Source organism: Schistocerca americana, chromosome 1 (genome assembly GCF_021461395.2).
Source record: "Schistocerca americana isolate TAMUIC-IGC-003095 chromosome 1, iqSchAmer2.1, whole genome shotgun sequence".
Lineage (NCBI taxonomy): Eukaryota > Metazoa > Arthropoda > Insecta > Orthoptera > Acrididae > Schistocerca > Schistocerca americana.
This window is the reverse complement of record NC_060119.1, coordinates 1,179,179,889-1,179,194,724: the sequence shown is the minus strand read 5'-3', so window position 1 is coordinate 1,179,194,724 and position 14,836 is coordinate 1,179,179,889. Positions and strand designations below refer to the sequence as shown.

The 14,836-nt window shown below is 38.1% G+C and overlaps 1 protein-coding gene across 2 annotated transcripts in view; it reads left to right on the top strand.

Moving 5' to 3' along the window:
• Positions 1–2,443: 2,443 nt before the first annotated feature.
• The window catches only part of LOC124619727 (double-stranded RNA-specific editase 1-like), a 38,724-nt gene continuing 26,331 nt past the window's right edge, over positions 2,444–14,836 (top strand). The window contains exons 1-3 of one of the 2 annotated variants that reach the window (XM_047146297.1): positions 2,444–2,569; positions 2,655–2,753; positions 3,567–3,700. In XM_047146297.1, coding sequence (XP_047002253.1) covers positions 2,714–2,753; positions 3,567–3,700 — 174 coding nt within the window. In that variant the 5' untranslated portion in view covers positions 2,444–2,569; positions 2,655–2,713. The remainder of the gene's footprint in view (positions 2,570–2,654; positions 2,754–3,566; positions 3,701–14,836) is intronic. The other variant, XM_047146304.1, reaches the window with a different exon arrangement.

Genomic DNA, 14,836 nt, shown 5'->3' with positions numbered 1-14,836 from the left:
GTCCTCAAGGGCATTAATAAGAGCAGTAAATTTAGCACTGTCTGAATCAATGTTTAGGGCGGTGAATATGGTCTCTGCCAAAATAAACCACGTATGCGGATTGTCCATCGTGAACCTTGGAAATTTAGGAATTTTCTCACTCTTGTGTTGTGGATGTAACAGATTTGATAGCACAGCGGACGGGAGTGGCGGAGTGTTTATGAAGCTGTCACTCGCGGCGGTCGCGGCAGCTGGTTTAAACACGGCTGGCGCAGGAGGCGCATGTTTGTAAGTGATCTTACTGCAATCCATTCATTTTTCAGCAAATCATCAAAACGAACTGTATTGCTAACTGAGACAGCATTTAAACTGCCACATGAAAGCAACTCTCACTGAGACTTTCGTTCCAGGGCGGTTTCAACATCTAGTCATTTCTGAGGACTATATAGTGTTTTTAATTATATATTTGATGATACAAACTCTCGGTGGGACCAAGAATCTTTGAAATGTGCTTTGGGAATGAAATCACGGATGGATGATCCTACGTTCGTCTACTTGCTTTGCTTCTACAGAGGGTGCTTTGTTTATGTTGATCATCTCTTTAATGTTATTCAGTCAAAATCTGTCAGTATAACTGCTTGCCATGACGAAATAACTGTTTTGAGAAACTTACGACAATTAGGAATGGAAACATTCGTTGATGAATACATTAAATGCAGCTTGTGTTTGAATGGCAACTTATCATTCTGTGACAGTCAAAAGACATCTCTCAGGTCACTAACTTACGAGATACTGGATTTGCAAATTGTTCAGATGCAAAGAAGGTTTCAAGACTTTCCCCAAATTCAGTTTGTTGAACTTTTCAACGAAAAGTGTTTCCCAAACTATCAAAAAGAATTCCCAAAGTTGAAACTGCTTGAATTATTAGAACAGTACCCTTTTTTCAAACAAGAACAAGTTGAAAATGAACTGTGTAAAATATACACTAATGAGAAAAAACACTTGTCTCCAAGAATCCTCTTAAAGTACATTGTCAACAATGATTTAAATTCCGTTTATGAAGAAACAACGAAGTTCCTGCTTTTGGTTTTGACCCTACCTGCAACTACAGCAAGCAGTTAACGAAGCACGAGTACTCTTAAACGAGTGGAGAATTATTTAAGGAATTCAATGCCCAACATCCGGCTGTCGTGTTTGAGCACGTTAGCAATAGAAAAGTCACTACTTGGAGATCTATCCAGTGATTAGATCTTTGTAGACCGAGTTATAGACTTATTCGTGGAAAGAAAAGACTGACGTATTGCACTTACGTACTAGAAAATGTAAGCGCTTCTTCTCTTGCAGCTGGAGTTCTACAAATTTGTCATCGTTTCTTGAACAAGTTAGTTATTATTATTGTTATTACTATTTGTGGCTATGGTAGTGGCAGTAGTAGTAGTAGTAGTAGTAGTAGTAGTAGTAGTAGTTGTAGTCGTTGTTGTTTTATTTGATGCGTTTTGTTTCATTTATTTAAATTATTGTTTATTGTACTATTTTGTCTCCCCAACCACGCTACGTCACTGCATACGACGCACTGTGAGTCACAAATTTAGGCACAGCACTCATGATTGGTTTGTTATAGACGAACGTAGAAAAAGATTTCATAGCAGGTGAAAGAGCCCACAACGGCATTGTTGATGACGGAGAAAACTCTACGGCGTTATACTTCTCTTCCAATTTTATCCCAGTTGTTGGTGGCTTTGTGCGTAGGAAACCGTGGAAAGGCAGTGTAGAGGCACCATTAGTATCATGTTGTAGTCCGAAAGGAGCGGAAGGTGAGCGATGTGGAGATGTCGAAGCAAACGGCCACATTGTCAAATAGGACATACTTTGCGCGTCGGAAGTCACCAGTATGGCGTGTGTTATAACACAGAAAACACCATTTACTTTCACTATGTAATATTTTTATTGGAGCACGATAAATCAAAACACGAAGATATAGTTCTCGACAATCACGTAACAGTTATGACGAATGTTTCACACCAAATAGACAACAACCAAAGTAGGTAAAAACGAAGTACAAAAAAGCAAAGATATTAATATTTTCTGGCAGTTCTGCCACAAACTATTAACACTTTCCTGAAAGACATTATTTACAATTTGCTCTGCAAAATCCTGTCTGTGGGGTGTGATTACTATACTTGTATAATGAGCAAAAGGAACTAGGTTTGTATCTTCGGGAATATAGAGTGGCAAGTCATTAGTATACCGGTATATTAAGAGCAAGCTTCAGCACTATGTCTGCATCAATATACGCATGCGATTGAGAGATTGGAGTGATGCATATAGATAGAATTGAAAAATAAAAGAGAAGTGTGTGATGCTGCGGAACTCATTGTAGATTTTAAATGCAATTGACTCTAAATATCAGAGTGTATCATATAACTCAAATATGTCCCTTTTTTTGTTTTGGGGACAAGGATCGATCATCGATATTGCGTGCAGAACAACACGATATTCCAATTCTAGTGCATATTGTCTTTGATTTAAGTGAAGCGGGGGTAGAGGTGTTAAGGGACGCGATCCGGCTTTGTATAGTGGCGCAATTACTGTAAGTTTAAGTGTGTTTGCATTTTTTGTTGTTTTTAGTAATTAAATTATTGAGAGTAATGAGTATTTATGTAATTTTGTGGTAGGTGTAGCGTCTACCGCGCTTTTGCATCTTCGTTTTTGATAGCTGCAAAGGGCGATCGCCATGTCGTACAATACAAGGCGGCAGACAGGTCAGGGTGTGGGTAAGTCTTCATCATACACAGAATGTTTTCATACTTAACAGAAGTGTTTTACATAAGTACAACAATAGAATGAACGTACGTTATTCTTTATACCACGGGTATATTCGATAATATTTCTTGATCTTGTGTGCTATGAGCGAATGGACCTTTGGCGACCATTTTGATTTTAAGTGAGAATATGTAATTTAAACACAGTATCATCGAAAATTGATCTTAAATGTAGTTTTTAGAAGAAATCGTTGATATACCGGTTTTATGTATATTGTTAATGTAAGTTTTTTTAACAACACTGAAGACAGCGGCTTCGTAGGTAGAATTAATTGGACCGTTAACTTGGTGCTGGTCCTGCCTCCTCCCCCATTTTCTCTTCAAGTGGTGTTCAGTTTTAGTTATTAAGATTGAGTTTAATGTATCAAAAGTGTTAGTTTAGGATTACCGATTGACATTTTTCTAACCACGAATCTGGCTGATACGACTTTAGGATTTCGTAGCACTATGTGTAATCGTTTGTAGGCCCCCCCTTCCCATTTGTCAAAGCTTGGCGTGAATTAATCTGTTTTAGACAACATATATTTCACATGTACCGGTATGTCATAACTTTCGCGAGAACAGTTCGGACGTATTGATTTTTATAATATGGAGTCGGAAAACAAATTCGAACAAAACGGTGTAATTGTTAAGTGTGCCTGACCATCTTTGCATCAAATAGGATTTGATTTCTAAATTCTCTCCAGAGTGTAGTGTATCCAGTTTTACTTTTAAGTATTAGTTTCCATTGTATTTAGGATCTCACTTGTATTTTTTTCACTACAGGTATGGGAGGAAAAGGTTCTCCTGGTCCATACCCTCCTAGACCACGCATGCCTCAGCAAAATACCTATCAACAAGGTTACAGCTCCCAGCAGTCTAGCCATTATTCAAGCCAAAACCAAGGTGGCATGCAGCAGGTACTTAGTTGTTTAGTAGCAGCTTGAATTTGATGTTACTGTGTTAGATTATTTGAGAACTAGAATTTAGAGGTCTGTATGTGAAGCTAATGTTTTTGTAATGTGGTTTGTGTGTGTGTATATTCCGTAAGTAGCCTATATGGCCCCTCTCTCTTATTAATGAATGTAAAATGCAGTTACCAGCTTGATTCCTAACACCGCTCTAGGAAATGTTTGTTATAGTGTCAGTTGGTTCCTTCTCATATTTGTGAGACTACTCCCCACTGGTTCATCATCCAGTGGGAATAAGTGTCTCCTATGCTCACGTGTTAAAAGTTTCCTGTCATTGTAGAAAATTTAATTCCATTTATGTATTTGTATGTAGATAATTCAGTTTTATACTCTGGGATCTATTTCTACCTAGTAAGTATTAATTTATGCAAGAGATTAAAAATTTCACAAACTTGACCTATAAGAAAGCTAGAAAACATGATTGTCACTCTTGGATGCCTAGAAAACATGATTAAATTAATCTTGGTTGTCTATGCTGATACCCACCTACAGTTCCTCTGTAGGTGAATGCTAGTGTGGCATTAAAAAGAAATACCCCATCCTTCGCTAATCTGAGTTCTGTTCATTTTCTGATTGTTTACTATTGTTGTGAAATTAACCTCCTTCCTATAGCCAAGTTAGGATAATAAGATCCCTGATGGCTTGCAGCACGGTTGCCAGCTTTCATCTGGGAAGTGCTAACCACTGCAGGGGAAAACAGTAGTCACAGAGCTTTGACAATGAGGTGGTTTTGTTGTAGAGATGTTAACAAAATCAGGTTATTAGTTGAGGCAGGGCCACAAAGCTGCTGACCCCAGCCTGCTAACTGTCAGATATCAACGTACACTGACTCAGCAATAGTTGGGAGTAGTGTTTCTGTATGTTTTGGTTGGGAAAGAGATTTATAAATCTTAAGTTCATTTCATAATACAGATCAATATATGTAGTATGTTGTTCAATTTAGCTTTGTGCACTGAGTTTGAAACTTGTTTGCATTATGAGAATGTTCACAACATTGTTTGCAGTTACTTTTGTACTATGGATGTTGGCGACCTGGTGCAAGTTCAAAGACAGCTCTCCATGGTTGTACAAGAACATATCAGGATAAAGTATTATTTGTGGTTTGCCAGTGTATGGTGGTAGCATCTGACACTTCGTGTATCAGAGTATAGGGGTTAACGGAAATGTCGAATTCCACCTGTCTGCTTTAGGTTAACGGAAATGTCGAATTCCACCTGTCTGCTTTGACCAATGATGTCACAACTCCTGTATCGCGACTATGACGTCATTATGTAAACATGACAACACACAAAAATAGATTGAAAAACCATCAAATACCTATTCCTCCAAAGATATAATGAAACCAACGGGACAAGAGGATGAAATTGGGTTTTTTTTGGGGGGGGGGGGGGGGGAGGGGCGGGGCAAACTAATAATAAACACGCTCCACTAAACCAAACGATAAAATGACCACAACCTTCCCAAAATCAACTAAAAACAATATTCACTGTAATCGAACATTTCCCTTGACCTATATAGGCCAACAGCAACTGCCGATACCACACTATAAATCTCAAAACTTTCACCACTATCACACCTAATTCTACCACAAAAATAACTTAGAAAATCAAAATTGGAATCGAACACTTCCCCTGACCTGTTATCCTTACAACATCTCCGGATATAGCCGTCCCTGGTCAGAGATGCCGGAATTTTAGTAAGCCTCATTTCTTCACGACTGGACACTTCACGACTTCAGCCAACAGGCTGAATAGCTGAAGGTATTTTATTAGAGGCAGCGCACTGTCCCCCATCATTGCCGACAACTGAAAACTGTTGACCTTGTCAGTCATATCCATACCTACCAGAGACTTAAACAATGCAATTTACCAAATTTCGCACATGACAAACAGAAAAAAAACTACAATAACATTGACATAACAAAACCAATATCGTTAACTCACTGAAAAATGTTCCTCTGAAAGCACATTCACCACCGATACCACACACGTGCAATGCTACCGTGCAAATGTACCTCATACGCCACATAACATGCTACCCATAAACACACCATCAGAGAAAACCACTGGCCGCAACAATACGCCACCTATAAACATGCCACACATGTGAACTGAACCAAAAGCATCACCTCACACACAACACCCAAACACACCACCAGAGAGCACCACTGACATCAAAACGACACCTACAGATGTACCACTCTCACAAACTAAACTCCGTGCCGTCGTGATGTCGCACACCACAACAGCCTTAAAGCACGGGTTAAAGCCGATGGGTGGAATCTGATGCTTCCATTGACCCGAGTATAGTAATTGTTGCTTCATAGTGTGCCGAGTTAAAGTACCTGTTCTGTCAAGGCAATGTATATTTAATCTATTCATTTGTACAAGGCAGAGGAGAGCATGTGTAATATATGAAGTACATATGAAAATTCAAAGTTGGGACTCAACCATAAAACTGCTGCTACAGTTAGTTCCATCAGCATTGACTCAGAAAATAACTTGTGGCCTCTGTATCATGTTCTTTTTGACATTACTGAAGGGTGGTGCTAAGTGTTTGTACGGAAAAGATTTGATTTTATAACAGTGGAAATTCTTGGTTGTGATAATAAATAAACAAAAGAAGTGTGCGCCCCCCCCACCCCCCCCCCCCCCACACACACAAATCTACATCTACGTGATTACTCTGCTATTCACAATAAAGTGCCTGACAGAGGGTTCAATGAACCAACTTCAAGCTGTCTCTCTACCATTCCACTCTCGGAACGGCACGCGAGAAAAATGAGCACTTAAAATTTTCTTTGTGAGCCCTGATTTCTCTTATTTTATCGTGAAGATCATTTCTTCCTATGTAGGTGGGTGCCAACAGAATGTTTTTGTAGTCGGAGGAGAAAACTGGTGATTGAAATTTCATGAGAAGATCCCGTCGCATCGAAAAACGCCTTTGTTTTGATGATTGCCACTCCAATTCACGTATCATGTCTGTGACACTATCTCCCCTGCTTCATGACAATACAAAATGAGCTGCCCTTCTTTGTACTTTTTCGGTGTTATCCATCAGTCCCACCTGATGTGGATCCCACACTGGACAGCAATAGGCCTACTCCAGAATAGAGCGGACAAGTGTCGTGTAAGCAGTCTCTTTGATAGATCTGTTGCACCTTCTAAGTGTTGTGCCAATGAATTGCAATCTTTGGTTTGCTCTACCCACAATATTATCTATGTGATTGTTCCAATTTAGGTTATTTGTAATTGTAATCCCTAAGTATTTAGCTGAATTTACAGCCTTCAGATTTGTGTGACTTATCGCGTAATCGAAATTTAGCTGATTTCTTGTAGTACTCATGTGAATAACTTCACATTTTCCCTTATTCCTTATAGCGGACTGATGTATGGTGCATAGAAACATGCAATAGAAAACAGTATTTGCACTCAAGACTTACAAGCCCACTGTACCAAATGTTGTGTACATTTGGGTGTCTGTGTGAATTTGTGTACTTCCGGAGAAAGCAAGAGCTTGAAAGCTGGTGTGAATACTCGTTTTCTGTAGTCTGTGCCACGTCAGCTATGCGTGATTTGGTTTTACCTATAATGTATTATGAAGAATTTCGGAATTTAGTTAGAGTACTACGGAAAGGACAGCATGCCACTCATTGTGTACAGGAGACGTTGTCATAGACTTGAGCCGATACTGCACAAACTGAAGGAGCCATTTAAGATCCAGCTGGATTTGACATTTGTCTTTATATATTGTAAGTTAAAGTGGTTTCTGTCTTCATGTTCATGCTAATCTTGTGAACTACTGTTGAATTTTAATACTGTTTCCATTGATAGACTGAATTGCTAGGAAGGCTTTTGTATATAATTATTACCGCTACACCAAAGTCCTGTGGCCATATATACTTAGTGCTGCCTGTGTGAAGCGGAGATGGATCACTATAGTCAGATTAAAATTACTTTATAGTTGATGCCATCATGTGCTGCTACTGTATTGCCAAATAGGCTGCCGGCTACCTCTTGCTTACAGGTGACACACAAACATGGCAGGTCATGTCACAAATGCTGTTAATGTGCAATGTGGAGCAGTGTTGGAAATGGCTGCTGAAAGGTATGATGGAAATGGGAGATGCTATGTCAATAGCTGATTTTGAGTGACCAATGACTGAATTGTGACAGACATGGGGGTTTTTTAGCCCGTGTATTAAATCCATTGCGACCTAAGTCAGGGTGTCTACGACACGGGAGATCCGGGAAAACCCCGGGAATTTTTTAGAATTCCGGGAGTCTATTATTGTGTTACTTTTCATTTAAATTTTTGTGATTTTGACTGGTAAGAATCAATACTCCAACAAAGGATATTACTGTATCCCGCTTCTGCGGAATAATACTGCAGCAACAAAACATGAACAAGAGGGAAAAAAACGAAAATAAAACTTAAGTCGCAAAGGAAATGCGCCTTATACAACAGCAAAACAGTGCTCATTCAAGCGTCTGCCAACAGAAAAATGTGTCTAAGGCTTTAGGTAGACTATGCAATGCTTCCTAACAACAAATTGTTTCCGATGAGCATGACGTAACAGACAGTACTGGTACTCAAGAAAATTTACGTACGAATGTGCACTTTAAGCCGAATTATGCATTTTAGTATGGTTCACGAGATTCCGATACTCTTGAAGTATCCTCTGATGTCTTGTTTCTTTTGTTACATAGTGCAACATCTTTTAATGTTTTACACGTGCGAACATACGAGCTTCCTGTGTCATTGTAGCTGCGCATGAGCAGTGGCACATGTTATTTGGCGCTCTCTTGCAACTGCTGAAACAAATCAGTTTCTAACAGGTCGCGGGAAAATATTGCGTATGGTTGTTTGAAAGGTGTTACTTTCAAAGTAAATTTACTTTTACACAAGATGAACAATGTGCGAGAATGTACGATGAATTTCTTAAATCACAGAGCGTTTGACTCTCAATTAAAAATAAACTCTTTGAGGACGACCATCTAGAAGAATTTTGAGCTCAGAAGATCAGAAATTGACGTCGTTATGAAAAATTTTACTGGCACATTTGTGTGATATATCTGAAAGTGTAACATGCGCAGAAAAGATCAACATTATATGTGGAAGCTTACAGCTTATTAATCTTCAAGACCACGATTATATGTGAAAGCTTTGTTTTTCTTGTAGCAACACTATGTATTTTAATTTAAACCATTAACTTTTCCTATTTGTGTTTTCGCGCTACGTAAGAGTGATCTTGCTATTGGTTGACTACATCACGTGTACTATGCTGTCTTCGGCTGGCGAGATCACATGATACGGGCTATGACTGGCTTACAAAAGTGCGTCGCAATCTCGATTTCAATGCGTTGGAAAGTAACATCCAGTGTATGGTGGAATTCTAATTTATACCTTCATAACATGAAAATATGCAGCGTACATGTTGCTGAAGTGCCGGGGAATTCTACGTCTGCATATAAAACCATAAATATTCAAAGGACTGATAAGTTTTACAGTGCCGAGGAAAAGTATACTATCACTTAACACGGGAAAAGTGTGTTTTCAACCGGGAAATCCAGGCAAAATTCGGGAATTTTTTTTCCTTGTCCCTGTATACACCCTGAAAAAATCAGTTGCTTTGTTCATGGCATGTGAGGCTAATCTCTACGAGCAGACACAAGACAGAAAAAATTCTGTATTATGTTAGTTTGCATAGCCATCTTCCATAACAAAATTTCAGTTTTAGCAGCAAAACCAAACTAATTTCTCGCTATCCTTCATTACCTGAAATTATCCTCACACTGGCTACAAGGGATGCTGTGTTACCAACCAATGAGCAGTCCTGGTTAGCACTTGATTGCAGGTTTTAGGCAACCCAAACACATTCTAAACGAGAAATGAATTTTAAGATGAAAAATAAGAGCAGATGAAAAGGTCAATACAATGAGGGAAATGACAGCAAATTATCTAATGTAAACCAATCTTTGTGGTTATAAGTGCATAAATGATGGTGGATCGCATCTTGTGCCGTGTTAATGCCGAGTATGAAATGTGTAGCTCATTAGGAGTGAGTGAGTGAGTGAGAGAGAGAGAGAGAGAGAGAGAGAGAGAGAAATATAGGATGCAAATACATCAAGAAATAAAGGTAGACAAGGAGTTGGAAGTAAATACGTTTTGGGCATGGTGTTGATTGCTCTGTTGGAGGAAACCAGCTACATCATGTGAAATGTCAACTATCAAGTAATTTTAGTGAGACTAGTAAACAATAAACAAGCAAGGCTTTGAAAAAATTGTATTACCAAATACAAAATGCTTACACTATGTCTTTGCTTCATAGTTGCATCCATCATGCATAACCCTTTAACATGTAGCTTCCTCCTCTGGCAGAAGGAGCCACCACTCTGTGAAGTTTGTGGCATCCCTCAGTCTCAATGGAGATCTGCCCACCATACTCGCAGATGCTGATTTCAGTCTTAAAAGGGCGGTGAAATTCTGTAACTTATCAGGCCTCATCCCTAAATTGGTAGGAAAGGGAGACAAGACTTAAATATATTATAAACTGCTTCGCATCTGCGGACAACCTTTGTCTCCACCCATGAGATTGGCATGCTGGTAAGAAGTGTAGCCACCAACATAGCGTTTCCCAACACTGAAGCACAGTACATTTCAATAATGTCACATTTTTTGGGAATCAGTTAGTGCATATCTTCATTCTATGCAAGTATAAATACAAAAGTATGCTAAAACTCTAGTTTTTACAAGTATTTACATTTCTTTAATATTAAAGTGTTTCAACATTAAGCCATTATCATAGGAATTAATCCTAAAAGAGAAAGCATATGTTGAAACACTTTAGCAATACCAATTGGATACAATGTGAACCCAACAGCACTTGCACATACCAAACGCCTATTGGTGCAAGGTATTGCGTCAAAGCTAATCACATGAAGTAAAAGTACAGACTGCCTTGTATGTGCCTACAGAACGACGAACGGTAAAGCTCTGCCACGTGACATTAACTTCAGAGATCACATTGTCTGCAACAAATACATTTTTCCAAAAATAAGTGAACGTTTTGCAATCGTACACTAGTGTATACAAGGGCATCGCACAAAGTAGACATTTTGCTATATTGTTTTTTATTGCTCATCTTAAATGTTAGGCATTGCTTTAGGCCGGGCAGGCAGTTGTTAGAATCTGTGTGGGCTTTTGTGGTGAAAGGAACAACACACTGACATGTAACATGATATACTAAAAATACCCCTAGTGCATCCCAATTAACATTGTTTATAGATTGGCTATGGCATTGCATGTATCTGTTCTTATAATTGTCATTCTTTATACTTTTGCATAAAAAGTATCAGCATATACACTTGTGTAGTTAAGATTGTGAAATGTTCACTTATTGTTCTTGGGAGAAAAAAAAACCTGTTCATTGCAAGACAGTGCTGTCTTTGTATGTTCGCGCTATCTGATAGAGCTGATTTCCTTATTGTTCCATGGCCACACACAGGCCAGTTTGCATGTACGGCATCAATAGCATTTTGGTAGGTGTAAGCTCTGATGTTTTCATATTGTATTGTGTTGGTATTGCTGGTGTTCCTCTGTGTGCTTTCTCTTTTTGATTTAGTTACTTTAAATGGAGCCTAATGCTGAAACATGTACAGACTAAAGGAAAATAATTACTTGTCATCTAGTCATTGTAAGTGCAGAATATAACAGCTATGTGCTGGAAAGTTTGTATCTATTGAATATAAAAATACAAATTCAACACTTGAGCTTAGAGAACACTAAAATCAACATGGCAGCTGCCCTTCTTGCCTCCGTCAGCCAATTGTGGCACAGGATGCGATCATCACCATGGTGTGAACATAACGCAAAAAACATTAAGCATGCAGCAATAGGAATTGTAAATGCCTGACAGACAGTGCAGTACTAAGCAAATCTTCACATATATGGCATAGTGAAGTTTTCAGGTTCCCCATCATTTTTTGCACCAAAAGCTCAAGCAGTTGCTTGGTATTGTTGCATTGTGAGGACATTTTCCTTGATTACTCATGTGAATGGTTCCATTCTCCCACAGGAAGGTCCTTGCTGAGTCTCAGCAAACACCCACTGTGCAATCAAGTACCTTTCCTCCCACTATGCTGGATCGTGCCTTGCAGATTGATGCAGCTATAGTCTGTCTGTAAACTCAAGAGCGAGCAGCGCTTTTGGTGGGGGAGTGGCCTTTCCCGGACGAACGCTGCCACCGGCCTACAGGGGCACCCAAAATGTGTTGCCTGTTACCTGTCTAGCAGTGTAGATCGGCGTGCAGTGATATACATCGTTTCTGTTCGTGGGATTTTAGTTGCCAGTGTCAGTCAGTTAAATTTGTACACTTACTGATATACTTCGATATCCGTAAGTGATGGATACTCGTCTAGAATTGCAAGAAAATGTGCAGAATACGAGGAAGAGACTCTGAGCGTTCAATCGTCTCTAATGTTATTACAGCGTGTATTAAAGAGGAGGTCCAAAAAGAACTGTTGGATAATATTACCATTCCCAATCAAAGGGCTGCAAATTATATGAACGTCAGCCTTGTCCAATAGGATGCATTAGGAACGAATGCGAAAATAAGCCGCATGGTTTAGTGAAATCGCCACGAAGGAAAACTAATAATCTTGGGAGGAAACCGATCGTTGTAGACAGTTTCAAAAGCACGTAAAACTTTTGATGATTATGGAACACTAAATCTCTATCTCGGTCACTATTCAACTGATTCGGAGACATATTGCTTTAAATATGTGCGCAATATCTATTCTAAACACTGCTGAAATTTTCTTCGAAATATGTACATCGATTCTGGACTTCTAACCAAAAAGCTTGACATAAGAGGTGCGTTCACATATTGATTTTTATTTTTTGATAAGAACTTTATTTGTTAATCTACAGCAAATCACTTCAAAATATTCCCCATTACGTACTATACACTTGTACCAGTGCTTTTTCCAATTTCCGAAACACTTTAGGAACTGTTTCTTCGGGATAGTTTATAGGTTTCTTAACTGTGCATTTTTAATCTCATCCAAGCTTGTAAAACTGCTGTCCTTTAAGACCTGCTTTGAATGTTTATACCACTTGTATGCCCTTGGTTCACTCATAACAGGCTCACCAAAAGCAATATTTAACATTTCTAAAAATTTCATACCCTGTACCAAAATTTAATACAGATTCTCTAATCTGTTTTTGTACAAAACAAATAATCATTGATGCTACCAAAACACATGTAACCTTTTTGACAGCTAACAGAGTAAATACTCAATATGCATGACATTGTACACATACTTTTCAGACATGTTTACGAAGACAGAGACAAAGAAGTAGTGCAAATTGGACTAATACAAAACACAAAATTATAAATTTCTGCTTACTTTTTAAACTCTCTTCGTGTTGCAAGTCCTTCAAAGAAAACTTCTACCTTTTAGTAGAAACACAGAGTAAGAAGAAGCCCTAAATTCTACAGATTGATTGCGTTATATGGGGTTCGTTTTCCGAATAGCAATAGTGGAACATACAGTACATTCACATGAACAGGCACTTGGTTCTATATTTGCAGTATAATCCTTACTTCCGTTCTTATCTTAATATTATTTACTCTATAATGTTGTTTTTCGGAAGAAGCTATCATTTTTTGTATCCTTTCTGGTCTTAATGCATTTGTCTAAAAATGAACGCAGCCAAGACGTATCTGCACACGGCATCGCCACAGATTTAAAGCGCGCGCCGCGGCAGGGCTGGCACTACGTTGTGGAACAGCCAGTAGAAGCGCCTTGTGACGTAGCTGGGTTGGCAGAGTGGGTACTCGCTCGCTCGCTCTTCAGTTTACCGACAGGCTATACCTTCTGCAGTTTGTGTCAGTGATTGACATCCATTAGCTCAGATTTTGGCACAACTTAGCATATTTGTTCTTTCTACGAATCTAATCAGTGAGCCAAGATATTACTGTTCTATAAGCTGTTTGGATTTTACATCCTGTTAAAGGGTTGGAATTTAACAGATTTTGGTTTTCATATCAAGAAAATAGTGTGTTTAGATACACAGAGTAATTTATTACTTCCTAATTTACCAGTGAATATTGATAAAATTTTATTTGTGCTTGCATCAATATGTGAAGAGTAGTATCATTGACAAGGAAAAGGTTAATTGAATAACTCTTTTTATTCTTGTTCTAAAAGATACTCTGTCAAATGATATAATGAAATTAATGGGTTTTTTCACTCCTTTGTTATCAATTCATAGGCAAAAATGATTAACAAAATTCAAATGCTTACTTACCGTGTGTTCAGTTTCCCATCCATTTTGCTTTTAAAAACTGAAAGTAATGTGTAACAAAAACTAGATTAAATACGTTTCTTAGTATGCAGGCAAAAAATATATTTATCTGATGTCTTGAACTGATTGTATTGTTTATTTCTGCACAAATTGTGGAATAAACAATGTTGCACATGCATAAATGCAGTGTCATACCACTGCTCTCTTATTTCTGCAAGCTGGTGAACAATAATACTTTATACTGTCTATAGGTATGTATAGCTCAACTATTTTAGTAATTCTTCAGTTTCTGATTGAAGGAAAAAGATGTTTGCCAAATTTACTTTACTGGATATTAAAACAGTGTGAATGTAGCTGTGAATGACATATTCTGACAGTTCAACTCAGCCTCTAAATAATACATGGGACAATATTTGTGATGAATGTGACCAGATATTGTTTTTAAGATTTTTTATATTGCTTTGGAATGTAGATATATGCAAGTTATTAAACTATGCCGAACAAATAATCCATGCAATCTGTTGAACTTCCTGAAAATAAATCTCTTAAAATTGAAAGCAGATGCTAGGTTAAAAACTATTTTTCTTCACCATCAGCACATTTCTGGACAAGTATGAATTTTTGCAAGTGTTTTATGTTTCTTGAAAGAGAGACAATTATTGTCCATTAAAAAACACTCTTTCAAGAAACATAAATTGTCCATTAAAAAACACTTTCAATTCTAACAATAGAACAGAGTAGGAAAAAATTCAATTTAAGAAGAGAAAGACAATT